We start from the raw sequence: 27,479 nt of genomic DNA on the forward strand, positions 1-27,479 counted from the left end.
AAAATATCACGCAGCTCCGTTTCTTCTTTTGCTGCACTTCCTCTGTCTCATCGCACCCCATTTGAGAGAAAGAGGTCGGCACTATGAGCGGGGAGAGTCAATATCAGTTGACTTTATTGCCTCAGAGAGAGAGGTTATGTTTTCGTTTATTTGTTTATTTGTCTGTTAGGATTAAGAAATAAATTAAAATTTAAGGAAACACGTAAAGGGAAAAGGAATTAGCTGACTGGATACATATTGCTATCGTGCCTTTATTATAAAACATAATTTTAAAAAAGAAAGAAGAAGGATTTCTTACTAAGTCACCCTGCTTTTATCTTTTTATCTCTTCGTCACAGCTCTGCACGTTGAGTCACTCTGCAGCTGCCTCTGCTCAGGAAGTGGACTTCCTTCACGACCACTGCTCACTGATGATAACGTGTAGCACTGCCACCACTGTTTGGAACCAAGCTCTCTGAACAAATACAACATCTTCTCCATACGTGTTACTTGCGCTGTCACATAACCCGTCAGAGTGAGAAAATAAAACAGATATAAAGTGTTGTGCAACTAAACGACGTGCATGTACAACCTTTGCAGAGCGTGCCCCTTGACCCTTTGCCTGCCGAGCAGCGACGGTTGAGAAAAGGTCAAGAACAGCACAGTGTGTCACTGTGTCTGGATTAAATTTCTGAGGGCAGGTTGGTTATTTTGTCACATGCTCTCCCTGCCTCAGTGTGTGTGTGTGTGTGTGTGTGTGTGTGTGTGTGTGTGTGTGTGTGTGTGTGCGCGCGTGTGTGTGTGTGCGTGTGTATTAGTACATTCTGTATACACCCCAAAGTTCTTACATATATACCCTTTCCATTTACCCTTTCAAATGACCTCTGGAAGCCACGAAGCACTTCCAAATTAAGACAGAAACAAACTCCGCTTTAACAATGTGGGAAATCTGCTTTTATAAATTGAAATATAAAGTTATAAAAAAGGCAGTTTGCAGGATTCAGCCGTTTGCAATAGATTATCTAAAAAGTAAGATTAATTCAAAGTGAATCATTGCTGAATATTTCTGTGTGATATCTTCTATAAATCTACCTTCCTATTTATACATATCTCATAGAACCGTCTTCCCCTCCACCTCTCGCACAACGGAGACTCTTTCTGTGCCGCTCGCTGAAACACTCTTTGCCCTTTCGCTGGCCGCTCACTACCATGTTACTCCAGCCCCAGACCCCTCTGAATGTCACGGGCCAGCTCTGGTTGCATCCTGTTCTTATTATAGCCCGGCAGCTGAAATGTGAGGGGTCACAATGGGAGGATAAATACAAGGGCCCACTGGCTGTGTGGTTGTCGCAGACGAAGCCCAGAACTTCTCCTTCTCCCTCCCTCTGACTTCTCTCAGCTCTCCTCCTAAACTCAAAGGTAAAAGAGCTGAACACACGGACGCATTTCTTTTCTGTGACTATCTTTCTGTAAAACCTGTTGAAACTTTTGTTCTGTAAAGACATGAGTTGCGAAAACCTTTCACATACGCTAGAGCTGTGACATGTCACCTTATGACCTTATATGAACATCAAATTTAAAAATGGAATAGGTCAACCACATGCTTGTCATAACTTCAAAAAGGGTAGTGAGATACGTGGAGCATGGGGCAAAGGAGGGCGGGGGGGATGGGGGCTCTCCGTCACTGGATCCCTTTTTGGCTTCTTCATTTTGTTGTCTGGGGAACAGTGTGTAACCGCAGCACACAAAGTGCAGAATGTAACGGCCGTGGTTACAGTCGTGAAAACTGCAGCCACATGGTCAGAGCTCCTGCTGGTTTGATGCAGGAACAAGTCAAACTTTATGATCAGGCTCTTAATTTACACCACTAATGTTAACTTCTGCCCATTTGTGTTATGTTAACAATCTGTTTTCCCAAATGATTCCTTGTGATCTCATCCTTTCCTCTCCAGAGTCAAGATGCCTCACGCATTTCCTTTCCTCACTCCTGAGCAGAAGAAGGAGCTCAGCGATATTGCTCACAAGATCGTCGCTAAAGGCAAGGGAATCCTCGCCGCAGATGAATCCACTGGTAAATAATACTTGATACAGTTTTTAAATGCCAATTGCTCTTTTAGGACAGCTCTATAATATCTATGACGCACATAATAAAGGCATATATACATGATGACAAAAGTTATGCAACAAGACTAAAAGGGTCTACAGAGCATTTTAATGAAGCTGATGATTTTCTGATGCTGTAAGTACGAGACTGTGACTGAAACAAGGAGCATTGCGGCTGCAGTGCATTAAGAGCAGGTCCAAATCTACTTTTGCTTGTTTAATGGCAGAAAAAAAGGGTTGCCAAAAAGGCAATTTTAAGACCAACACATCCATGGGGCGCTCATTTGGGTGCAAGTGCATTTGCTATATTGACAACGTGGGCAGGACAGGAAAATGACACCCATGCCAGTCTTTAACTAGAGCAAAGACACTAGGGTTGCACTTGGCATCACTTTGTACTGGGTGTAAAATAGGGCCCTGCACATTTACCAGCAGTCACTTCCAAAACTCTCAGTGAGAAAGGTGTGACTGCAAAGAGAAAGTCTACATTTGCTGTTGTGGGGCCATACTTCGATGGAGAGTAGGTAAGGTTTGTTTAATCGCTGGACTTGTTGGGGTCCGGGAAGTCAAAAAATCTAGAAGCAAAGACGTTAAATTGGCACCAATGCAAACGACACCCTGATCACATAACAGAAACTGTCGGGCCAATTCATTTTGAAAGAGCAACTGCCAAGTCACTGTCATTTTCAGGATCACAGATCATAGGTGGTGACTGAAAATAAAGTGGAAATTGTTTGCCATCATCTGTAAATGCACAATCAAACATGCCAGTGCAGTTCACATCTGACTAAGCCATCATCTGTCTCTACAACCTCCAGGCAGCGTAGCCAAGCGCTTCGAGAGCATCAATACTGAGAACACTGAGGAGAACAGGAGGCTGTACCGCCAGCTCCTCTTCACCGCTGACGACCGCGTCGCCCCCTGCATTGGTGGCGTCATTCTCTTCCATGAGACCATGTACCAGAAGACCGACGGGGGCAAACTCTTCACCCAGCACCTGAAAGACAGAAAAATGGTGGTTGGCATCAAGGTCGACAAAGGCATGGTCCCCCTGGCTGGAACCAACGGCGAGACAACCACCCAGGGTGAGCGAAAGAAAAGATTTATACACAAAAAGAAAAATCTATCAGTATCTCGTAGCATCTCTCTGATCCACTCTGTCCTCTCCCTCTTTCACAGGACTTGATGGATTGTATGAACGCTGCGCCCAGTACAAGAAGGATGGTGCTGACTTTGCCAAATGGCGCTGTGTGCTGAAGATCACCCACCACACTCCCACCAAACTGGCCATCTTCGAGAACGCTAATGTCCTGGCCCGCTATGCCAGCATCTGCCAGATGGTAAGACACAACAAACACAAGCTGAAATCTCATGGCGAGCACAGACTCTAGAAAATGCCCTATTGAGAGCCTATGTAGCTTTTAAAATGACAAGAAAATCTCATAAAATCTCTTAAAACACACAGCTTTCTGCTCAACATAATCATTTGGACTTCTTCTTCCTCAGCACGGCATCGTCCCCATCATCGAGCCTGAGATTCTCCCTGATGGTGACCACGACCTGAAGCGCTGCCAGTACGTCACTGAGAAGGTCCTTGCCGCCGTCTACAAGGCCTTGTCCGACCACCACGTGTACCTGGAGGGCACCCTGCTCAAGCCCAACATGGTTACCCCCGGACACTCCTGCTCCCACAAGTACAGCAACCAGGAGATTGCCATGGCAACCGTGACTGCCCTGCGCCGCACTGTGCCCCCTGCAGTTCCTGGTGAGCTGGATGCACAAAATATTGTCTGTCTGCAAACCTTAAAAAAACATTCAGTCCTTCATCAAATAGTCTTTGTGACATTCACTCAAATTTATAGAGAAGTGTCTTGCTCAACTTTTGTCATCTTCCTGTGTAGGCATTACCTTCCTGTCTGGTGGCCAGAGTGAGGAGGAAGCCTCCATCAACCTGAACGCCATGAACCAGTGTCCTCTGCACAGGCCCTGGGCCGTGACCTTCTCATATGGTCGCGCCCTGCAGGCCTCTGCCCTCAAAGCTTGGGGTGGCAAGAAGGAGAATGGAAAGGCCTGCCAGGAAGAGTTGATCAAGAGAGCTCTGGTATGAGTCAATGCACTTAAAAATGTAGTATGTCACTATATAGGGCTGCAGTACATTTTTATTCAGAGAACTGTATCGATTGTTACAATCAACCTTCAGTCCTGTATTGTGCATTCAATAATACTGTCCTTTTTATTCTTACAGGCTAACAGCCTGGCCTGCCAGGGTAAATACGTTACCTCTGGAGGCAGCACCGCCGGTGGAGAGTCCCTGTTCGTAGAAAACCATGTTTATTAAGCAAGGACACTCACCTTTTCCACCTCCTTCCCATCAATATCACATCACCATAGAAGTGGCCATGCCGTTACAGTAGAAAGCTGTGCTGTTGCTGTGCCAGGAGATTCTGGCAAATTGTTCTGCGTCCATTCCCTTACCTTCTATTTCTAAACACTTTTTTTCAGGAGAAAGATTCCTACACTGTTTTTACACAACTTGTGCATTTCTTTCCTTTGTCTGATTCCATCAAGTGCAGTGCGTAATTTACAACAGTGCTAAGGAATAAAGCATTTCCCCTGACGTGCTGCCTCTGACCCACTTTCTTCACCTTTTGATATGTTGCAGCCTTATGCTAAAATAAAAAAGTGTCCCGCTTCAATCTCAATGGTACAGTTCACAAACGCATGCTTTTCAACCGACACAATGAAAGCTGGAAAGGAAGTGTTGTGAGGAGAAGTTTGCGTTGCTTGACAAGATGTGTCCGAAATCACCCTCTCACTCACTCACCCCCTCCCCCCTACTTCACTACATAGCGACTTCTATGTAGAGGACAATATAGTGAGCTCATCCGTACAAGGAGGCTACTCAAAATGTATTTTACACATGTCATTCATCATTCATCAACATTTATCAAGAACAACCCCAGGTCTCTTATAGCTCTACTGAGCTGTTTATTCCTTTAACCCTTAGAAGTCATGATTTTATCTTTACAAATAAAATGGAAACTGTCGGAGATAAAAAAAAATCAGCACCTCCTTCCCATGATTGACACAGAGTTATGTAGAATCAACTGCAACACTTATTATTTAGAAAGCTTCTCAGACCTGAGATCTCTCTTTCAATCTTCTAAACCATCAACTATTCCAACAAGGATTAGATCTAATAAATGTAACTTTATTAACAGGCTATGCATTACAGGCATTTATTGGCCTCTATGACTTGTAGAAGTCAAAGAGGCCCACAACCACACTAAGTGACTCAATGTTGGATTTCCCATTGATTTATCCCCCAAACACTTTGTCCTAGGCGACAGTGTAGTGACAATTTGATCAAACAAACTCGACTGCAAACACCATGAGGTTGTATGTAAGTAGAATGTAGAACTTTATCAAAAGGAATTCAAAAGAGAAACACCAAAGAAGTTGTTTTTGCAAATGTAATGTACCTTGAAGTTATACTTTTGTAAGTTGCTCCCACGGTCACATTTCTTAACTCTCACCAATAAAACATATATCTGTGCGTTCGACAAAGTCTTGGGATTCTCATGGTGTTTTTATTTCAGAGATAGGGCTCATTGTTTTTGAACAATCGCACGTTGTTTGAGGGTTTCACTAGAGTGCAGGTGTCTCTTCAACAAGGGGAGCTCTGTTTAACGTCACAGTGTCAGTGGTCATAGATCAAAGGAATCTTTGATGTCTTGGAGAGTTGCAAAGGTGAAAGATTTCACCTTTTTCAAGCGGGCCAGTAGGTGCTCAGTATCTCATTCTCTCTCTCTCTCTCTCTCTCTCTCTCTCTGTCTCTTAAACCAGCCAGTCTGTGTCTCTCTATCTCTCTCTCTGAAACAGTCTCTGGACCCAGCAGGAAGCACGCTGCACACATTCAAAATTTGTAGGGAGGAATTTTCTAACATGTCTAAGACACTTAAGGAATCTATGACTAATTATGGGTGCCTAGCATTGCACCTAGTTATCATTATTATTGTGCTGTTGAGTAATTATCAAAAAGGTTGCCAGTTCAAATCCCTGGGTATTTCTGTGTGGAGTTTCTATGTCTTTCCCGTGTTGATGTGGGTTTTCTCCAGGTATTGTGTCTTCCTCCCATGGGGCCTCAGCATTGTGATTATACATATGCAGTCTTTCCTGCAGCATTAAGGAATGGACGAAGACAGATGGAGAACTAACAATGAAGCAAGACTTAATTAGAAAGAGGAAAAAAAAAAGATTAAAAAAATGGCAGCTATTTCAAATAAATATTTGCTTAAAGGTTCAGTGTGTAGAATTTAGTGACATCTAGTGGTGAAGTTGCATGTTGCAGCTGAATACCCCTCACCTCACCCTCCCCTTCCAAACGTGAAATATAACCTGTGGTAGCCTTCACTCGTCAGCCGGGCAGCTGAAATGTGAGGGGTCACAGTGGTAGGATAAATACCCGTGCCAGCTGGCTGTGTAGTTGTCGCAGACGAAGCCAAGAACTTCTCCCTCCCTCTGACTTCTCTCAGCTCTCCTCCTAAACTCAAAGGTAAAAGAGCAGAACACACGGATGCATTTCTTATCTGTGATTATTTTTCTGTAAAACCTGTTGAAACTTTTGTTCTGTAAAGACATGAGGTGCGAAAACCTTTCACATACGCTAGAGCTGTGACATGTCACCGTCTGCTGAAGTAAAGTTGTGGTTACTGAGGCAGCCAGAGTATATGAACGTCACATTTAATCCACAGACAAATGTCATCTTACTTATCTTTGACTGACTGAAATATCTCTGTGCTTTCAATAATACAACTAATACCTTGCTTCACTTGCACTCTACCTCAGTCAATTGTATTTTCACGTACATCGACTTTAAAACCAGTGAGTCGTGTTCATTTTGTGGTTGATAGATGTATATTTACATGAAAACCATCAGTAATGTGATTTAAAACTCAATTTGATGTTGTAGCTGATTCTTATACACAGTTCACTATCTGCGATGACTGCGGTGCTATTCGCTCCTTTATGTGATGCATAGTTTCCAATGTATCCCGGTCAGTAGTGACTCACTAGTTTACTAGAAATGTCTAAATTTGGTTGCCAAATCGCTAATCTTACTGTAGAGCAGCACATGTTCCTGAACCATGACGGCTGTTAGGCTGCACAATTCTCTTTTACATAATTCCTTGTTGCCGACCCACAGTTATAATTCCTCTGCAGTGTATATTTAGTCTGGCCTATTAATAGTGGAGTTTGAGAGGGGGGAGGAGGAATGAGGAGGGAAGGGGCGGTGGAGGGGAACAGAAAGGTCAAGGATAAGAGACAAGAAAATGGAATAGGTCAACCACATGCTTGTCATAACTTCAAAAAGGGTAGTGAGATACGTGGAGGATGGGGCTAAGGAGGGCGGGGGGGCTCTCTGACACTGGATCCCTTTTTGGCTTCTTCATTTTGAGTCTGGGGAACAGTGTGTAACCGCAGCACACAAAGGGCCAAATGTAACGGCCGTGGTTACAGCCGTGAAAACTGCAACCACATGGTCAGAGCTCCTGCTGGTTTGATGCAGGAACAAGTCAAACTTTATGATCAGGCTCTTAATTTACACCACTTCCGTTAACTTCTGCCCTTTTGTGTAATTTTAAAAATCTGTTTTCCCAAATGATTCCTTATTATCTCATCCTTTCCTCGCCAGAGTCAAGATGCCTCACGCATTTCCTTTCCTCACTCCTGAGCAGAAGAAGGAGCTCAGCGATATTGCTAACAGGATCGTCGCTACTGGCAAGGGAATCCTCGCCGCAGACGAATCCACTGGTAAAAATCCATTTACTTTATATATTGTAAATGCACAATCAAACATGCCAGTGCAGTTCACATCTGACTAAGCCATCATCTGTCTCTACAACCTCCAGGCAGCGTAGCCAAGCGCTTCGAGAGCATCAATACTGAGAACACTGAGGAGAACAGGAGGCTGTACCGCCAGCTCCTCTTCACCGCTGACGACCGCATCGCCCCCTGCATTGGTGGCGTCATTCTCTTCCACGAGACCATGTACCAGAAGACCGACGAGGGCAAACTCTTCACCCAGCACCTGAAAGACAGAAAAATGGTGGTTGGCATCAAGGTCGACAAAGGCGTTGTCCCCCTGGCTGGAACCAACGGCGAGACAACCACCCAGGGTGAGCGAAAGAAAAGATTTATACACAAAAAGAAAAATCGATCAGTATCTCGTAGCATCTCTCTGATCCACTCTGTCCTCTCCCTCTTTCACAGGACTTGATGGATTGTATGAACGCTGCGCCCAGTACAAGAAGGATGGTGCTGACTTTGCCAAATGGCGCTGTGTGCTGAAGATCACCCACCACACTCCCACCAAACTGGCCATCTTCGAGAACGCTAATGTCCTGGCCCGCTATGCCAGCATCTGCCAGATGGTAAGACACAACAAACACAAGCTGAAATCTCATGGCGAGCACAGACTCTAGAAAATGCCCTATTGAGAGCCTATGTAGCTTTTAAAATGACAAGAAAATCTCATAAAATCTCTTAAAACACACAGCTTTCTGCTCAACATAATCATTTGGACTTCTTCTTCCTCAGCACGGCATCGTCCCCATCATCGAGCCTGAGATTCTCCCTGATGGTGACCACGACCTGAAGCACTCCCAGTACGTCACTGAGAAGGTCCTTGCCGCCGTCTACAAGGCCTTGTCCGACCACCACGTGTACCTGGAGGGCACCCTGCTCAAGCCCAACATGGTTACCCCCGGACACTCCTGCTCCCACAAGTACAGCAACCAGGAGATTGCCATGGCAACCGTGACTGCCCTGCGCCGCACTGTGCCCCCTGCAGTTCCTGGTGAGCTGGATGCACAAAATATTGTCTGTCTACAAACTTTAAAAAAACATTCAGTCCTTCATCAAATAGTCTTTGTGACATTCACTCAAATTTATAGAGAAGTGTCTTGCTCAACTCTTGTCATCTTCCTGTGCAGGCATTACCTTCCTGTCTGGTGGACAGAGTGAGGAGGAAGCCTCCATCAACCTGAACGCCATGAACCAGTGTCCTCTGCACAGGCCCTGGATCCTGACCTTCTCATATGGTCGCGCCCTGCAGGCCTCTGCCCTCAAAGCTTGGGGTGGCAAGAAGGAGAATGGAAAGGCCTGCCAGGAAGAGTTGATCAAGAGAGCTCTGGTATGAGTCAATGCACTTAAAAATGTATTAAAGTATGTCACTATATAGGGCTGCAGTAGATTTTTATTCAGAGAACTGTATCGATTTTTAAAATCAACCTTCAGTCCTGTATTGTGCATTCAATAATACTGTCCTTTTTATTCTTACAGGCTAACAGCCTGGCCTGCCAGGGTAAATACGTTTCCTCTGGAGGCAGCACCGCCGGTGGAGAGTCCCTGTTCGTAGAAAACCATGCTTATTAACATCTTTTTTCAGGAGAAAGATTCCTTCACTGTTTTTACACAACTTGTGCTTTTCTTTCCTTTGTCTGATTCCATCAAGTGCAGTGTGTAATTTACAACAGTGCTAAGGAATAAAGCATTTCCCCCGACGTGCTGCCTCTGACCCACTTTCTTCACCTTTAGATATGTTGCAGCTTACATAACCTGCAGAGTTATGTAGAATCAACTGCAACACTTATTATTTAGAAAGCTTCTCAGACCTGAGATCTCTCTTTCAATCTTCTAAACCATCAACTATTCCAACAAGGATTAGATCTAATGAATGTAACTTTATTAACAGACTATGCATTACAGGCATTTATTGGCCTCTATGACTTGTAGAAGTCCAAGAGGCCCACAACCACTAAGTGACTCAATGTTGGATTTCCCATTGATTTATCCCCCAAACAGTTTGTCCTAGGCGACAATTTGATCAAACAAACTCTACTGCAACCACCATGAGGTTGTATGTAAGTAGAATGTAGAACTTTATCAAATGAATTCAAAAGAGAAGCACCAAAGAAGTTACTTTTACATTTCATTTAGCTGAGGCTTTTATCCAAAGCGACTTACAATGTCACTGTCGCTTGGCTTATAACAAACACAAGTACCGCTGTCAAGGTTGATGATGAGGAGGGTGTAGTTCCATCTGAGGGACACACAAAGCTGCTGTCTTGGTCGGTGCCATTGGAGGTGTATGTCACAAATCCAACCCTGGCTCCTGCCACTTGTTGTCTGATCCAGTCCTGGAACTCAGACACTCTGCCATAGACCTCAGGGAAACCCAAAAGGGCACAAGGTAGTCCGAAACTGGCAATGCCAGCCTGGACCCACTTTGAGCCTTGTTTGCACTGCAAAGGTCCACCAGAGTCCCCCTTAAAAGACACACCATAGCAGTTAGTGGACACTTCCAAGGAACATGTAAGACTGGAGTAGCTTAGCTTAGCCTCACTGACAATAATATAATACACTATATGTTTCAATGTTAATATGTTTACATGTTTAAGGCTTGTGATGCTCTACAGCTTCATCATGGTGACAGATACAACTATTTTAACTTTATGTGTGAATATATGGCTCTGAGTGATTTAAGAAACTCCAAAGAACAATCTAGGCAAGGTGGTAATCATCAGTTATTATTATCATTAGTATTGTGCTGTTGAGTAATTATCAAAAAGGTTGCCAGTTCAAATCCCTGGGTATTTCTTTGTGGAGTTTGCATGTTTTGTGATACACTGGCGACCTGTCCAGGCTGTAGCCTGCTTCTCAATCAATGTCAGCTGGGATTAGATCCTGCTTCCCCCTGTGACCTTCAAATGATAATTGATTGATGGATAAGTAATTATTTTCAGTATAAGTGAATAATTGGTAGTACTTCTCAGAGAAGCTTTTACTGTCAGTAGAAATAAAATCTTCCACAGAATTGAGGTTGTTGTATAATATTGTGTGAGGTTTATTTGTTAACTCATGTCTCTGTGTCCTGTGGCCTGTGATATAATCAGCTTAACTGATGAACCTGAGCAAATAGTCGGTATACCTCATATTTATCCTCTGTTGTTACCTGACACGCTCCTTTGTTCTCTTCCCCAGCACAAATCATTTGGTTAGTGATGTTTATTTCTTCTTGGTAAGAGCAGCTGCACTTCTTATTTCCAATGACAGGGACCATCACCTCCTGAAGTTTCATAGTAGGTGGCAAAGTCTCTGCAGGAGAGAGAATATAATCACTCCATCATCCTCAAGTTTCAGTCTTGCAAATGTATTATTTATCAATAATCAGACAATCTCTCCTCTGTGATCCGATGACAAGTGGTCGACGCTAAGTACATGAGCAAACACAACCAAATATGTACTTAATTGCCTTCTGAGATTCGATCACTTAGACGGCATCCGAAAGGTGGTCGTGGACGCATGTGGCCACATATGACGTCAACTCAGCTGACACAGTGGTCACTAGTGGTCACAGGAGACACTTTCAGGATGCAGATTAATGTCGGTATACAGACAAACTAGCTGACCACTTGTGATTGGATCTTTCAAGATGGATGATAATACCAGATTCGAATGGGGCCTCAGCCTTGTAATTATACATGTACAGTCGTTCCTGCACCATTAAGGAATGGATGAAGACGGATGGAGAACTAACAATGAAGCAAGACTTAAATAGAAAGAGGGATAAAAAAAGATTTAAAAAATGGCAGCTACTTAAATAAATATTTGCTTAATGGTTCAGTGTGTATAATTTAGTGACATCTAGTGGTGAAGTTGCATGTTGCAGTTGAATACCCCTCACCTCACCCTCCCCTTCCAAACATGAAAGAGAAACTGTGGCAACTTTCAGTTGTCATAAAAACTCAAAAGGTGTTTTGTTTGTCCAGCCTGGGCTACTGTAAAGAGGGGACCCACTCCCGATGTAAATATAAAGTATTAAAATATAAAGGGCCCATTCTCGGGTAAAGAAAACAACAATTCATACTATGTAGATGAATCACACAAGTGAAAACATCACTAGGATTATTTTATATAAACTTTCCACCAATAGATCCCTTTCACCTAAATCTTACACACTGAACCTTTAAACTTGGTCTTGGATTAAAATAAAAGTGACAGAATATCCCGACAGAAATATGGTCTGGATGCTCTCTCTGCATCCAACTATACAACCTGAAAGGATCCTCACCATTTCTCTTAAGTTTGCCCCATCCAGTGGCCCAGCAGAGGGTGGAGTTGAAGAACTCGCTGGTATTACTTGCCAGGCAGATGGGTCTGATGTAGTTGCTGAAAGTGACAGGGCTGCTGAGCTTCATCAGGGCAGCGTCATTGTTGAACATCGTGTTGTTGTAGTTGGGATGGATGATGACTTGGGTAACTCTGCGGCTCACCTCATTAACATTAGGTCCACGTTGAGTCTCTCTTCCGAAGTAGAGAATCCATCTATCAGTTTGGTTTCTACATTTAGAAAAACATGAATTAAATTGTGGATGGAAAAGTCTCATATCAACCCATCTGCCCATGTACTCATTCTCCTAAATCATTTCAAGAAGATCTGTATGTTTCCAACAATTGATTTGATTCCACCAACGTATTTTAAATAACTCGCCTCAGTCCTCATTTCATGTCTGGGATCTATGAATATGATATTATGGCCCTGCACCTACCTGTGGAGGAGCTAGAGTGTGGATACCTGGTTTGGACCTGACACGTTTGTGCTATCTACTTGTTATTTTACACTTCGTGTTCCTGTCATCGCTGACAACATTGGGCATGGTTCCGGTTTGGGAACAAAAAACAGATTCAGGCTCTGTTTTGGCTCGGTTGGTTTTCTCTCGGGCTCTGTCAGGTTCGGCTTGAGTCACACTCTCGTCTGAGCCCTTTCTAGCCACTGAGCCCCACCCAGAGGTTGACATGATTGGTTTATTTGGTTTGTGACATCACAAACCCTGGCGGTTTGAATCATTTTTTTCAGTATTTACTGCAATGTTAAGGTGGAAACATTCATTACAGACACAGATACTTTCTCTGGAATTGGCATCCAGTCCACCTTTTTGTTTATCGACTATTTTAATAATTTAATAATATTTTATTTTATCTTGTTTTAACTCTTATCTGATCTGTACATTTTTTATTGTTGTATTTGTACTCTAAAGCTGTGTGAGGGGCTTACATTTTTCATTTTCAACCTGTGAAAAGCATTTTAATCGTGCTATGAAAGGTTTATAATTATATAAACGGCACAGGAGCGACATGTTAACAGGTTTAAAATATATTTTCAGTTTGCATTGCAGAATTGCAGTGTAATGGAAAGTGATAGATCCTGTTTTTGCATCCGGTTTGCGATGAATTAATTACACAAGCTGATGAAGTCATCGACAGGTTGCAGTAAAAGGTTGTATCAGAATTAGGCTGCTGGTGTATCAGGGTATTTCACTTCCTCATTTGTACAAAAGTAGACACATTTTTAAATAAAAATATATATGTTGCTTATTTGCAGCATAGAATATAAATAGTGTACTGACCAGAAAATCAAAGATTGTAAGACCATGAGAATTTCGTTACAGATATGTACATACTATTTTTTTATTTATGCGCATTGCTGCCATAGAAAGGAAGCTTTGGTCATAAGAAAGAGAAATTTGACTGTTTTTCTGTTGTGTTTTGTTCAGTGTGAGTTTGTCTTACGTTATGATGCAGTGGGCAGCTGTGAGCACCCACTGGTCACTGATGAGGGTCCCTCCGCAGATGTGCGACGAAAGATGCACGCTGACCTGCCAGGGCCACGAGCCGGCTGTGGCATTCTTGCCGCCCACTATCCTTGTGTTCAAAGGTGCATCTCCACAGTCTGACAGAGAACAGAAACCGATTCATAGATGCTTCTAAGTATTTGCACAGAAAGAAAGAAACAGTACTTACCCTGAGCCTTTGACCCTGTGGAAAAGAGAGATGGAGATGTTATGTTTGATGAGATAAAAGAAAGTTTCAACAGCAAATAATCATCAGTAAAAACGATTTATCTTTCCTAGTTTAAACAAAGTTCAAAAGGAGTTTACTACATGTTTTTATGGCAGCAGGTCAACATTCGTTTTTTGGGTTGCAGTGAATCTGCATGTGTTGGGACTGTGGAAACCCCCACTGACATGGGGAGGACAAAGAAACCCACAGAAACACCAAGAGCTTTCTCACTGTGAGTGCTAACCACATCCCTCCCTTCAATCTATATATGCTCAACGTGTGAGTGTGTATTTGAGTGTATAATAGTCAGACCTGTGTCTTCATGTATGGGGGTGCAACAGTTTTTGTTTTGTGTAACTACAGCCACAGTGTGGCGCTAGAGTCACAGCTATTTCCTCCTTTTCTTTCTAAGGTGTGGGATGAGATGTGCAAACAGCAATGTGAGTATTCTGTTCATATTCATTCTTCAAATGTTTATATGAATTCTCTGCCATGATAGTCCCACGCTGATATTTAATATAACAGTATGTGCTTTAATATGAAGTATGAAGTAAGTATGATTATGCGTCAGTGTACAATTAGATTTCCTGCAAATCTGATCAGAATAACAAACAACAACTAGAAAATTCCTCCTGCCGAGACATTTCGAATGGGTGCCTAGTGCTTGCTGCCGGCTCCAGAAAGACTCTTTTTAAAGCTGCATATTACATGATCAAGGTTGGGAAGAGAGAGAGAGAAAATGTACCAGTTTAAGAGAGAGAGACGGAGAGAGAGAGACAGACAGGCTGGTTTAAGAGAGAGTGACACAGACTGGCTGGTTTAAGAGAGAGAGACAGACTTGACTATCACTGCATACACACTAATAGATCTGTTCAGGCATTGAGTCTGATCATGTGACATAATTTGGGGTCTATTGCTGCTAACTTCATTTTAACACTAATCAGTAGGTGGCGCTATCACTATCACTGCATACACACTAATAGATCTGTTCAGGTCGGGCTCTATGAAGTGTGAGTAATTTGGGACCGATTGCTCACTTCATTTTAACACTAATCAGTAGGTGGCGCTATCACTATCACTGCATACACACTAATAGATCTGTTCAGGTGGGGCTCTGATGAAGAGCCAATCACATTGTTGTTCAAAATCATAGAAAGTTGTTTATTTAAAGAGTTCAAAAGTCCACCTCTGAAAGACAAAGAAAAAGCAATGTTAAAGTTCTGCCCTCACCTGGACTTGAACTCACCACCTCTGACTCACTGTCCAACTGATCTACCCACTGCACGCTGTTATTCAAAAACTGTAAGTCATATCTGTAAGATGAATCTACAGATATCAGTTTTATTTGTTAGAGTTTAGAAATCGGACCGTGGGAGCGAGTTAGAAAAGTTTCAGTGATTTTCTCCTTTCAGAAATGTCTCTCAAAATTAACATTAGACCAAATGGAACACTTTTTAAAAAATGGATACAGAGACATACCCAGAGACCCACAGAGAGAGACATGGAGAGACAGAGACAAAGAGAGAGAGACAGACTGTGACAACTTAATTTTCATGCTGATCATTAGGTGGCGCTATCACTATCATACAGACAGAGACACACAGAGAGAGAGAGAGAGACAGACAGACAGACAGAGACACACAGACAGAGAGAGAGAGAGAGAGAGAGAGAGAGAGAGAGAGAGAGACAGACAGAGAGAGAGAAAGAGAGACAGAGAGAGAGAGAGAGAGAGAGAGAGAGAGAGAGAAGAGAGAGAGAGAGAGAGAGAGAGAGAGAGAGAGAGAGAGAGAGAGAGAGACACAGACAGAGAGAGACAGAGAGAGGGAGAGAGAGAGAGAGAGAGAGAGAGAGAGAGAGAGAGAGAGAGAGAGAGAGAGAGACACAGACAGAGAGAGAGAGACAGAGAGAGAGGGAGAGACACAGAAACCCCTCTCGCTCTTTTGATAGAGCAAGCTTTATCCCATTGTAATGCTTTTCGGCCATTTTATCGCGATTTTGAGCGAACCATTGGACGAAATTCATAGCACACCATTCAACGTAATTCCATGATTTGATATAGGTCTTGTGTATGTGCGACAAAAACATGGGACGAAATTTTAGGCAGAAGAACTAAGAATAAAAATATACGCCACGGAATAACAATATGAGTGCAATGCATTGCCTAGTGGAGCCTGCAATTAACCATTCAGAGGAGCAAACTTCTGCTAAGGTTGGTTTTAATGATAATAATAATAATCCACATCACATTACACTGGCAGCTAAATATAACCAACGAGTCATAAAATCTTAATAAATTCCATTTGTAGTAAATGACTATGAAATTATTTCCTGAGCTTTAGAAATTCAAGGTCAGAGATGGAGATGTACTGAATCCCTGAATGTTTTAGTCACAGTACAGTTTGCTATTGGATATTAATGGTGTAATATTACATGTTCAATGTGATACAGGTCATTACAAGGTTGACATGCTTGATGGCCTGGAAACAGTTAATGACAACATCCTCAGTGGTTTACAAGCCCACAACACAACAGTCCCAAGAGAAACCCTGTGTTTTGTATTCACATCATTGTATTAATGTTTCATTGAGTGTAAAAGTTATTTCAACATAATACAAGTCAGTTTTAACCACCATTAACTACGTCCTCACAAATGAACATGAAGTTGAATCAAAGCTAACTAACTAATTAACTAACTAACTAACTAACTAACTAACTAACTAAATACCTAATCAACTAAATAACTTACTTCCTTACTCACTCAGTTACTTACTCACCTACTTTGTGTAAATGCTCACCTTGATTCAACAGGACTATACATATCAAAAGAATCAGAATCGTCCCAGCTGCCATATCTGATCTGTCACTGTCCGTCTCCAGCGGACTCGCTCTGTGTCACACACGCACACACACACACACACACACACACACACACACACACACACACACACACACACACACACACACACACACACACACACACACACACACACACACACACACACACACACTTGCAGCAGGACAATAACTGTTGTGACGTTTTGATTCTTGAGAAAACTGTTTCCTCGTCACAGTGGGTGTGTGACACTGCTCAAACCTGATTTTCTCAATACCTCTGCTTCGTGGTGAACTCTATTTCTGTACCCATCAGAACAGCTTTCGAGTTTGTGATCGTATGACTTTAAATGGGTCATGTGTTCATTTTGGATGTGATTGAGATGATGCACAGCTGTTTTGTTTCTTTCACAGATTGTCTATTCTTGCTGTAGTTTGTGTTTTTTTATGCACCTCAACGACAACGACAGATACATTTTATTTGATTTTAAATGAAAATTAAGCCTATGACATGGCTGCCCACATCATTAAGCACATTTAGTAGGTGGCAAGAAGCACTGTAGACTGACAGAAGACAGTCACACACATAATGACATTAATTAATTGTAAATTAACTGATTTACATTTAGGAAAGAAAAGAAAGAATGTGGAGGCTGTACCGCCAGCTCCTCTTCACCACTGACGACCGCGCCGCCCTGCATTGGTGGCTTCATTCTCTTCCATGAGACCATGTACCAGAAGACCGACGAGGGTCAACTCTTCACCCAGCACATGAAAGAGAGGAAAATGGTGGTTGGCATCAAGGTCAACAAAGGCGTTGTCCCCTGGCTGGAACCAACGGCGAGACAACCACCCAGGGTGAGCGAAAGAAAAGATTTATTCACAAAAGAAAATCTATCAGTATCTCGCAGCATCTCTCTGATCTGCTCTGTGTCTTCCTCTTTCACAGGACTTGATGGATTGTATGAACGCTGCGCCCAGTACAAGAAGGATGGTGCTGACTTTGCCAAATGGCACTGTGTGCTGAAGATCACCCCTACTCTCCCTCCAAAGTGGCCATCTTCGAGAACCCTAATGTCCTGGTCCGCTATGCCAGCATCTGCCAGATGGTAAGACACAACAAACACAAGCTGAAATCTCATGGCGAGCTCAGACTTTAAAAACATTCAGTCCTTCATCGTTCACTCAAATTTCTAGAAAAGTGTCTTGCTCAACTTTTGTCATCTTCCTGTGTAGGCATTACCTTCCTGTCTGGTGGCCAGAGTGAGGAGGAAGCCTCCATCAACCTGAACGCCATGAACCAGTGTCCTCTGCACAGGCCCTGGGCCCTGACCTTCTCATATGGCCGCGCCCTGCAGGCCTCTGCCCTCAAAGCTTGGGGTGGCAAGAAGGAGAATGGAAAGGCCTGGAAGAGCTGATAAAGAGAGCTCTGGTATGAGTCAGTGCACTTAACTGTATTAAAGTATGTCACTATACAGGGCTGCAGTAGATTTTATTCAGAGAACTGTATCGATTATTACAATCAACCTTCAGTCCTGTATTGTGCATTCAATAATACTGTCCTTTTATTCTTACAGGCTAACAGCCTGGCCTGCCAGGGTAAATACGTTACCTCTGGAGGCAGCACCGCCGGTGGAGAGTCCCTGTTCGTAGAAAACCATGTTTATTAAGCAAGGACACTCACCTTTCCACCTCCTTCCATCAATATCACATCACCATAAGTGGCCATGCCGTTACAGTAAAGCTGTGCTGTTGCTGTGCCAGGAGATTCTGGCAAATTGTTCTGCCATTCCCTTACCTTCTATTTCTAAACACCTTTTTCAGGAGAAAGATTCCTACACTGTTTTTACACAACTTGTGCTTTTCTTTCCTTTGTCTGATTCCATCAAGTGCAGTGCGTAATTTACAACAGTGCTAAGGAATAAAGCATTTCCGACGTGCTGCCTCTGACCCACTTTCTTCACCTTTTGATATGTTGCAGCCTTATGCTAAAATAAAAAAGTGTCCCCTTCAATCTCAATGGTACAGTTCACAAAGCATGCTTTCAACCGACACAATGAAGCTGAAGGAAGTGTTGTGGGAGAAGCTGCGTTGCTTGACAAGATAAGATGTGTCCGAAATCACCCCTCACTCACTCACCCTCCCCCTACTTCACTACATAGTGACTTCTATGGAGACAATATAGTGAGCTCATCCGTACAAGGAGGCTACTCAAAATGTATTTTACACATGTCATTCATCATTCATCAACATTTATCAAGAACAACCCCAGGTCTCTTATAGCTCTACTGAGCTGTTTATTCCTTTAACACTTAGAAGTCATGATTTTATCTTTACAAATAAAATGCAAACTGTCGGAGAAAAAAAATCAGCACCTCCTTCCCATGATTGACACAGAGTTATGTAGAATCAACTGCAACACTTATTATTTAGAAAGCTTCTCAGACCTGAGATCTCTCTTTCAATCTTCTAAACCATCAACTATTCCAACAAGGATTAGATCTAATGAATGTAACTTTATTAACAGACTATGCATTACAGGCATTTATTGGCCTCTATGACTTATAGAAGTCCAAGAGGCCCACAACCACACTAAGTGACTCAATGTTGGATTTCCCATTGATTTATCCCCCAAACACTTTGTCCTAGGCGACAATTTGATCAAACAAACTCTACTGCAACCACCATGAGGTTGTATATGTAAGTAGAATGTAGAACTTTATCAAATGAATTCAAAAGAGAAGCACCAAAGAAGTTACTTTTACATTTCATTTAGCTGACGCTTTTATCCAAAGCGACTTACAATGAGTGCATTCAACCAAGTTGTTTTGCAAAACTTTGCTATTGAGCTAAATGAGCTGCAGGAACACTGTCGCTGGGCTTATAACAAACACAAGCACCGCTGTCAAGGTTGATGAGGAGGAGGGTGTGGTTACATTTGATGATGTGGAGGGCGCAGCTTCATTTGAGCGACACACAAAGCTGCTGTCTTGGTCGGTGCCATTGGAGGTGTATGTCACAAATCCAACACTGGCTCCTGCCACTTGTTGTCTGATCCAGTCCTGGAACTCAGACACTCGGCCATAGACATCAGGGAAACCCGCAAGGGCACAAGGTAGTCCGAAACTGGTAATGCCAGCCTGGACCCACTTTGAGCCTTGTTTGCACTGCAAAGGTCCACCAGAGTCCCCTTAAAAGACACACCATAGCAGTTAGTGGACACTCCCAAGGAACATGTAAGACTGGAGTAGCTTAGCTTAGCCTCACTGACAATAATATAATATACTATATGTTTCAATGTTAATATGTTTACATGTTTAAGGCTTGTGATGCTCTACAGCTTCATCATGGTGACAGATACAACTATTTTAACTTTATGTGTGAATATATGGCTCTGAGTGATTTAAGAAACTCTAAAGAACAATCTAGGCAAGGTGGTAATCATCAGTTATTATTATCATTAGTATTGTGCTGTTGAGTAATTATCAAAAAGGTTGCCAGTTCAAATCCCTGGTAGTACTTCTCAGAGAAGCTTTTACTGTCAGTAGAAATAAAAGCTTCCACAGAATTGAGGTTGTTGTATAATATTGTGTGAGGTTTATTTGTTAACTCATGTCTCTGTGTCCTGTGGCCTGTGATATAATCAGCTTAACTGATGAACCTGAGCAAATAGTCGGTACACCTCATATTTATCCTCTGTTCTTACCTGACAAACTGCTTTTTCTCTCCCCAGCACAAATCATTTGGTTAGTGATGTTTATAATTTTTGGAAAGTGCAGCTGCACTTCTTTTTCCAATGACAGGGACCATCACCTCCTGAAGTTTCATAGTAGGTGGCAAAGTCTCTGCAGGAGAGAGAATATAATCACTCCATCATCCTCAAGTTTCAGTCTTGCAAATGTATTATTTATCAATAATCAGACAATCTCTCCTCTGTGATCCGATGACAAGTGGTCGACGCTAAGTACATGAGCAAACACAACCAAATATGTACTTAATTGCCTTCTGAGATTCGATCACTTAGACGGCATCCGAAAGGTGGTCGTGGACGCATGTGGCCACATATGACGTCAACTCAGCTGACACAGTGGTCACTAGTGGTCACAGGAGACACTTTCAGGATGCAGATTAATGTCAGTATACAGACAAACTAGCTGACCACTTGTGATTGGATCTTTCAAGATGGATGATAATATATTCGAATGGGGCCTCAGCCTTGTGATTATACATGTACAGTCGTTCCTGCACCATTAAGGAATGGATGAAGACGGATGGAGAACTAACAATGAAGCAAGACTTAAATAGAAAGAGGGAAAAAAAAAGATTTAAAAAATGGCAGCTACTTAAATAAATATTTGCTTAAAGGTTCAGTGTGTAGATGTCCGTGACATCTAGTGGTGAAGTTGCATGTTGCAGTTGAATACCCCTCACCTCACCCTCCCCTTCCAAACATGAAAGAGAAACTGTGGCAACTTTCAGTTGTCATAAAAACTCAAAAGGTGTTTTGTTTGTCCAGCCTGGGCTACTGTAAAGAGGGGACCCACTCCCGATGTAAATATAAAGTATTAAAATATAAAGGGCCCATTCTCGGGTAAAGAAAACAACAATTCGTACTATGTAGATGAATCACACTCGTGGAAACATCACTAGGATTATTTTATATAAAATTTCCGCCTATAGATCCCTTTCACCTAAATCTTACACACTGAACCTTTAAACTTGGTCTGGGATTAAAATAAAAGTGACAGAATATCCCGACAGAAATATGGTCTGGATGCTCTCTCTGCATCCAACTATACAACCTGAAAGGATCCTCACCATTTCTCTTAAGTTTGCCCCATCCAGTGGCCCAGCAGAGGGTGGAGTTGAAGAACTCGCTGGTATTACTTGCCAGGCAGATGGGTCTGATGTAGTTGTTGAAAGTGACAGGGCTGCTGAGCTTCATCAGGGCAGCGTCATTGTTGAACATCATGTCGTTGTAGTTGGGATGGATGATGACTTGGGTAACTCTGCGGCTCACCTCATTAACATTAGGTCCACGTTGAGTCTCTCTTCCGAAGTAGAGAATCCATCTATCAGTTTGGTTTCTACATTTAGAAAAACATGAATTAAATTGTGGATGGAAAAGTCTCATATCAACCCATCTGCCCATGTACTCATTCTCCTAAATCATTTCAAGAAGATCTGTATGTTTCCAACAATTGATTTGATTCCACCAACGTATTTTAAATAACTCGCCTCCGTCCTCATTTCATGTCTGGGATCTATGAATATGATATTATGGCCCTGCACCTACCTGTGGAGGAGCTAGAGTGTGGATACCTGGTTTGGACCTGACACGTTTGTGCTATCTACTTGTTATTTTACACTTCGTGTTCCTGTCATCGCTGACAACATTGGGCATGGTTCCGGTTTGGGAACAAAAAACAGATTCAGGCTCTGTTTTGGCTCGGTTGGTTTTCTCTCGGGCTCTGTCAGGTTCGGCTTGAGTCACACTCTCGCCTGAGCCCTTTCTTGCCACTGAGCCCCACCCAGAGGTTGACATGATTGGTTTATTTGGTTTGTGACATCACAAACCCTGGCGGTTTGAATCATTTTTTTCAGTATTTACTGCAATGTTAAGGTGGAAACATTCATTACAGACACAGATACTTTCTCTGGAATTGGCATCCAGTCCACCTTTTTGTTTATCGACTATTTTAATAATTTAATAATATTTTATTTTATCTTGTTTTAACTCTTATCTGATCTGTACATTTTTTATTGTTGTATTTGTACTCTAAAGCTGTGTGAGGGGCTTACATTTTTCATTTTCAACCTGTGAAAAGCATTTTAATCGTGCTATGAAAGGTTTATAATTATATAAACGGCACAGGAGCGACATGTTAACAGGTTTAAAATAGATTTTCAGTTTGCAATGCAGAATTGCAGTATAATGGAAAGTGGATAGATCCTGTTTTTGCATCCGGTTTGCGATGAATTAATTACACAAGCTGATGAAGTCATCGACAGGTTGCAGTAAAAGGTTGTATCAGAATTAGGCTGCTGGTGTATCAGGGTATTTCACTTCCTCATTTGTACAAAAGTAGACACATTTTTAAATAAAAATATATATGTTGCTTATTTGCAGCATAGAATATAAATAGTGTACTGACCAGAAAATCAAAGATTGTAAGACCATGAGAATTTCGTTACAGATATGTACATACTATTTTTTTATTTATGCGCATTGCTGCCATAGAAAGGAAGCTTTGGTCATAAGAAAGAGAAATTTGACTGTTTTTCTGTTGTGTTTTGTTCAGTGTGAGTTTGTCTTACGTTGTGATGCAGTGGGCAGCTGTGAGCACCCACTGGTCACTGATGAGGGTCCCTCCGCAGATGTGCGACGAAAGATGCACGCTGACCTGCCAGGGCCACGAGCCGGCTGTGGCATTCTTGCCGCCCACTATCCTTGTGTTCAAAGGTGCATCTCCACAGTCTGACAGAGAACAGAAACCGATTCATAGATGCTTCTAAGTATTTGCACAGAAAGAAAGAAACAGTACTTACCCTGAGCCTTTGACCCTGTGGAAAAGAGAGATGGAGATGTTATGTTTGATGAGATAAAAGAAAGTTTCAACAGCAAATAATCATCAGTAAAAACGATTTATCTTTCCTAGTTTAAACAAAGTTCAAAAGGAGTTTACTACATGTTTTTATGGCAGCAGGTCAACATTCGTTTTTGGGTTGCAGTGAATCTGCATGTGTTGGGATCAGGAACCCCCACTTACATGGGGAGGACAAAGAAACCCACAGAAACACCAAGAGCTTTCCACTGTGAGTGCTAACCACATCCCTCCCTTCAATCTATATATGCTCAACGTGTGAGTGTGTATTTGAGTGTATAATAGTCAGACCTGTGTCTTCATGTATGGGGGTGCAACAGTTTTTGTTTTGTGTAACTACAGCCACAGTGTGGCGCTAGATTCACAGCTATTTCCTCCTTTTCTTTCTAAGGTGTGGGATGAGATGTGCAAACAGCAATGTGAGTATTCTGTTCATATTCATTCTTCAAATGTTTATATGAATTCTCTGCCATGATAGTCCCACGCTGATATTTAATATAACAGTATGTGCTTTAATATGAAGTATGAAGTAAGTATGATTATGTGTCAGTGTACAATTAGATTATACTGCAAATCTGATCAGAATAACAAACAACAACTAGAAAATTCCTCCTGCCGAGACATTTCGAATGGGTGCCTAGTGCTTGCTGCCGGCTCCAGAAAGACTCTTTTTAAAGCTGCATATTACATGATCAAGGTTGGGAAGAGAGAGAGAGAAAATGTACCAGTTTAAGAGAGAGAGACGGAGAGAGAGAGACAGACAGGCTGGTTTAAGAGAGAGTGACACAGACTGGCTGGTTTAAGAGAGAGAGACAGACTTGACTATCACTGCATACACACTAATAGATCTGTTCAGGCATTGAGTCTGATCATGTGACATAATTTTGGGGTCGATTGCTCACACTTCATTTTAACACTAATCAGTAGGTGGCGCTATCACTATCACTGCATACACACTAATAGATCTGTTCAGGTGGGGCTCTGATGAAGTGTGAGTAATTTGGGACCGATTGCTCACTTCATTTTAACACTAATCAGTAGGTGGCGCTATCACTATCACTGCATACACACTAATAGATCTGTTCAGGTGGGGCTCTGATGAAGAGCCAATCACATTGTTGTTCAAAATCATAGAAAGTTGTTTATTTAAAGAGTTCAAAAGTCCACCTCTGAAAGACAAAGAAAAAGCAATGTTAAAGTTCTGCCCTCACCTGGACTTGAACTCACCACCTCTGACTCACTGTCCAACTGATCTACCCACTGCACGCTGTTATTCAAAAACTGTAAGTCATATCTGTAAGATGAATCTACAGATATCAGTTTTATTTGTTAGAGTTTAGAAATCGGACCGTGGTAGCGAGTTAGAAAAGTTTCGGTGATTTTCTCCTTTCAGAAATGTCTCTCAAAATTAACATTAGACCAAATGGAACACTTTTTTAAAAAATGGATACAGAGACATACCCAGAGACCCACAGAGAGAGACATGGAGAGACAGAGACAAAGAGAGAGAGACAGACTGTGACAACTTAATTTTCATGCTGATCATTAGGTGGCGCTATCACTATCATACAGACAGAGACACACAGAGAGAGAGAGAGAGACAGACAGACAGACAGAGACACACAGACAGAGAGAGAGAGAGAGAGAGAGAGAGAGAGAGAGAGAGAGAGAGAGAGAGAGAGCACAGACAGAGAGAGAGAAAGAGAGACAGAGAGAGAGAGAGAGAGAGAGAGAGAGAGAGAGAGAGAGAGAGAGAGAGAGAGAGAGAGAGAGAGAGAGAGAGAGAGAGACACACAGACAGAGAGAGAGACAGAGAGAGAGGGAGAGACACAGAAACCCCCTCTCGCTCTTTTGATAGAGCAAGCTTTACTCCCATTGTACGTTTTCGGCCATTTTATCGTGATTTTTGAGCGAACCGTTGGACGAAATTCATAGCACACCATTCAACGTAATTCCGCATGATTTGATATAGGTCTTGTGTATGTGCGACAAAAACTGCGGGACGAAATTTTAGGCAGAAGAACTAAGAATAAAAATATACGCCACGGAATAACAATATGAGTGCAATGCATTGCCTAGTGGAGCCTGCAATTAACCATTCAGAGGAGCAAACTTCTGCTAAGGTTGGTTTTAATGATAATAATAATAATCCACATCACATTACACTGGCAGCTAAATATAACCAACGAGTCATAAAATCTTAATAAATTCCATTTGTAGTAAATGACTATGAAATTATTTCCTGAGCTTTAGAAATTCAAGGTCAGAGATGGAGATGTACTGAATCCCTGAATGTTTTAGTCACAGTACAGTTTGCTATTGGATATTAATGGTGTAATATTACATGTTCAATGTGATACAGGTCATTACAAGGTTGACATGCTTGATGGCCTGGAAACAGTTAATGACAACATCCTCAGTGGTTTACAAGCCCACAACACAACAGTCCTGCGAGAAACCCTGTGTTTTGTATTCACATCATTGTATTAATGTTTCATTGAGTGTAAAAGTTATTTCAACATAATACAAGTCAGTTTTTAACCACCATTAACTACGTCCTCACAAATGAACATGAAGTTGAATCAAAGCTAACTAACTAATTAACTAACTAACTAACTAACTAACTAACTAACTAAATACCTAATCAACTAAATAACTTACTTCCTTACTCACTCAGTTACTTACTCACCTACTTTGTGTAAATGCTCACCTTGATTCAACAGGACTATACATATCAAAAGAATCAGAATCGTCCCAGCTGCCATATCTGATCTGTCACTGTCCGTCTCCAGCGGACTCGCTCTGTGTCACACACGCACACACACACACACACACACACACACACACACACACACACACACACACACACACACACACACACACACACACACACACACACACACACACACACACACTCTTTGCAGCAGGACAATAACTGTGACGTTTTGATTCTTGAGAAAACTGTTTCCTCGTCACAGTGGGTGTGTGACACTGCTCAAACCTGATTTTCTCAATACCTCTGCTTCGTGGTGAACTCTATTTCTGTACCCATCAGAACAGCTTTCGAGTTTGTGATCGTATGACTTTAAATGGGTCATGTGTTCATTTTGGATGTGATTGAGATGATGCACAGCTATTTTGTTTCTTTCACAGATTGTCTATTCTTGCTGTAGTGTGTGCGTTTTTTTATGTGCACCGCAACGACAACGACAGATACATTTTATTTGATTTTAAATGAAAAATTAAGCCTATGACATGGCTGCCCACATCATTAACCACATTTAGTAGGTGGCAAGAAGCACTGTAGACTGACAGAAGACAGTCACACACACAATGACATTAATATCTTATGCCATTGTTAAATTGTAACCTTCAGTAAATATTTAATAAAACACTACAATTAAGTGAGTAGGGATTTGTTCTCCTTAATAAATTGGCTGAGGTCCTAAAAATGTCAAGTGATCACAAAGATCTTAATCCTTCAGCGTGATGAAAGGAATGTCAGAAACAAGACGCCCAGTCAGAGAGAACACGGAGTACTGACACAAACAGGCAAATGGAACACATTAGTCACCTGTTTAAATCACACTCAGGTTTCAAAGGAATGTGACAAAAGAAAAGACAAAACACTTGAGCCCAGCGACACAGTGACCCTGTGTGATCTCCACGTAAGAAATGAACCCATGTTTGCAGACTGATGTGTGTCAAGCTCAATTAAAGTGCAAAGTCAAACAGCTAATCAGGTTAATGAATATTCAGAGACAGGGTGACACAGACAAATCCTTTTCCTTCAAATATCAAGCACTTGATGTGGTTAAAGATTAACTCCAACAGGGACACATCATAGCAGGACTGGAAACACAGAGGGCCCGTAAAAAAAAGAGCCATTCTCTTCTTTTTATCCCTTTTTCTCCTGAATGCAACACCTCACTAACTTTTCCCCGGAGAGAAAAGAGTTGTGGTCTCGCCTGAATGTTTGCCCACATAAGCTCAGTGGGATGACCCTCTCCGTTTGTTCATGGCAACACTGCACCAATGTAAAGTAGCCCACAAAAC

The 27,479-nt window shown here is 42.1% G+C and overlaps 4 protein-coding genes and 1 pseudogene across 6 annotated transcripts; 3 read left to right on the plus strand and 2 right to left on the minus strand.

The window, feature by feature from the left end:
- Positions 1–1,240: 1,240 nt before the first annotated feature.
- On the plus strand, positions 1,241–4,699 carry LOC118100603 (fructose-bisphosphate aldolase A). Its single transcript, XM_047338459.1, has 7 exons — positions 1,241–1,398; positions 1,932–2,050; positions 2,901–3,167; positions 3,262–3,422; positions 3,589–3,847; positions 3,984–4,183; positions 4,328–4,699. The coding sequence occupies exons 2-7, from the start codon at positions 1,939–1,941 to the stop codon at positions 4,418–4,420; spliced, it is 1,092 nt and encodes a 363-aa protein (XP_047194415.1). The 5' UTR covers positions 1,241–1,398; positions 1,932–1,938; the 3' UTR covers positions 4,421–4,699.
- Positions 4,700–6,483: 1,784 nt separating this feature from the next.
- LOC118100604 (fructose-bisphosphate aldolase A) lies at positions 6,484–9,647 on the plus strand. The gene is made up of 7 exons (XM_035145895.2): positions 6,484–6,637; positions 7,778–7,896; positions 7,995–8,261; positions 8,356–8,516; positions 8,683–8,941; positions 9,078–9,277; positions 9,427–9,647. The coding sequence occupies exons 2-7, from the start codon at positions 7,785–7,787 to the stop codon at positions 9,517–9,519; spliced, it is 1,092 nt and encodes a 363-aa protein (XP_035001786.1). The 5' UTR covers positions 6,484–6,637; positions 7,778–7,784; the 3' UTR covers positions 9,520–9,647.
- Positions 9,648–9,807: 160 nt separating this feature from the next.
- Positions 9,808–16,922, minus strand: zgc:123217 (uncharacterized protein LOC641414 homolog). Of its 3 annotated transcripts, none has more exons than XM_035145898.1 (6): positions 16,782–16,922; positions 13,948–13,962; positions 13,717–13,876; positions 12,218–12,486; positions 11,075–11,241; positions 9,808–10,412 (listed from the first exon to the last, which is right to left on the minus strand). In XM_035145898.1, the coding sequence occupies exons 1-6, from the start codon at positions 16,834–16,836 to the stop codon at positions 10,107–10,109; spliced, it is 972 nt and encodes a 323-aa protein (XP_035001789.1). In that variant the 5' UTR covers positions 16,837–16,922; the 3' UTR covers positions 9,808–10,106. The 3 variants fall into 3 exon arrangements, with proteins under 3 accessions (XP_035001789.1, XP_035001788.1, XP_035001790.1); XM_035145897.1 differs by having other exon boundaries at positions 16,761–16,873; XM_035145899.1 differs by having other exon boundaries at positions 11,099–11,241; positions 16,761–16,866.
- Positions 16,923–17,462: 540 nt separating this feature from the next.
- The window catches only part of LOC118100609, a 29,330-nt pseudogene continuing 19,313 nt past the window's right edge, over positions 17,463–27,479 (plus strand).
- Positions 19,092–26,188, minus strand: LOC118100608 (testisin-like). Its single transcript, XM_047338431.1, has 7 exons — positions 26,134–26,188; positions 24,635–24,730; positions 23,368–23,382; positions 23,137–23,296; positions 21,637–21,905; positions 20,525–20,663; positions 19,092–20,009 (listed from the first exon to the last, which is right to left on the minus strand). Exons 1-6 carry the CDS (start codon positions 26,186–26,188, stop codon positions 20,566–20,568), a joined length of 693 nt encoding a protein of 230 aa, XP_047194387.1. The 3' UTR covers positions 19,092–20,009; positions 20,525–20,565.

Source organism: Hippoglossus stenolepis, chromosome 21 (genome assembly GCF_022539355.2).
Source record: "Hippoglossus stenolepis isolate QCI-W04-F060 chromosome 21, HSTE1.2, whole genome shotgun sequence".
Classification (NCBI taxonomy): domain Eukaryota; kingdom Metazoa; phylum Chordata; class Actinopteri; order Pleuronectiformes; family Pleuronectidae; genus Hippoglossus; species Hippoglossus stenolepis.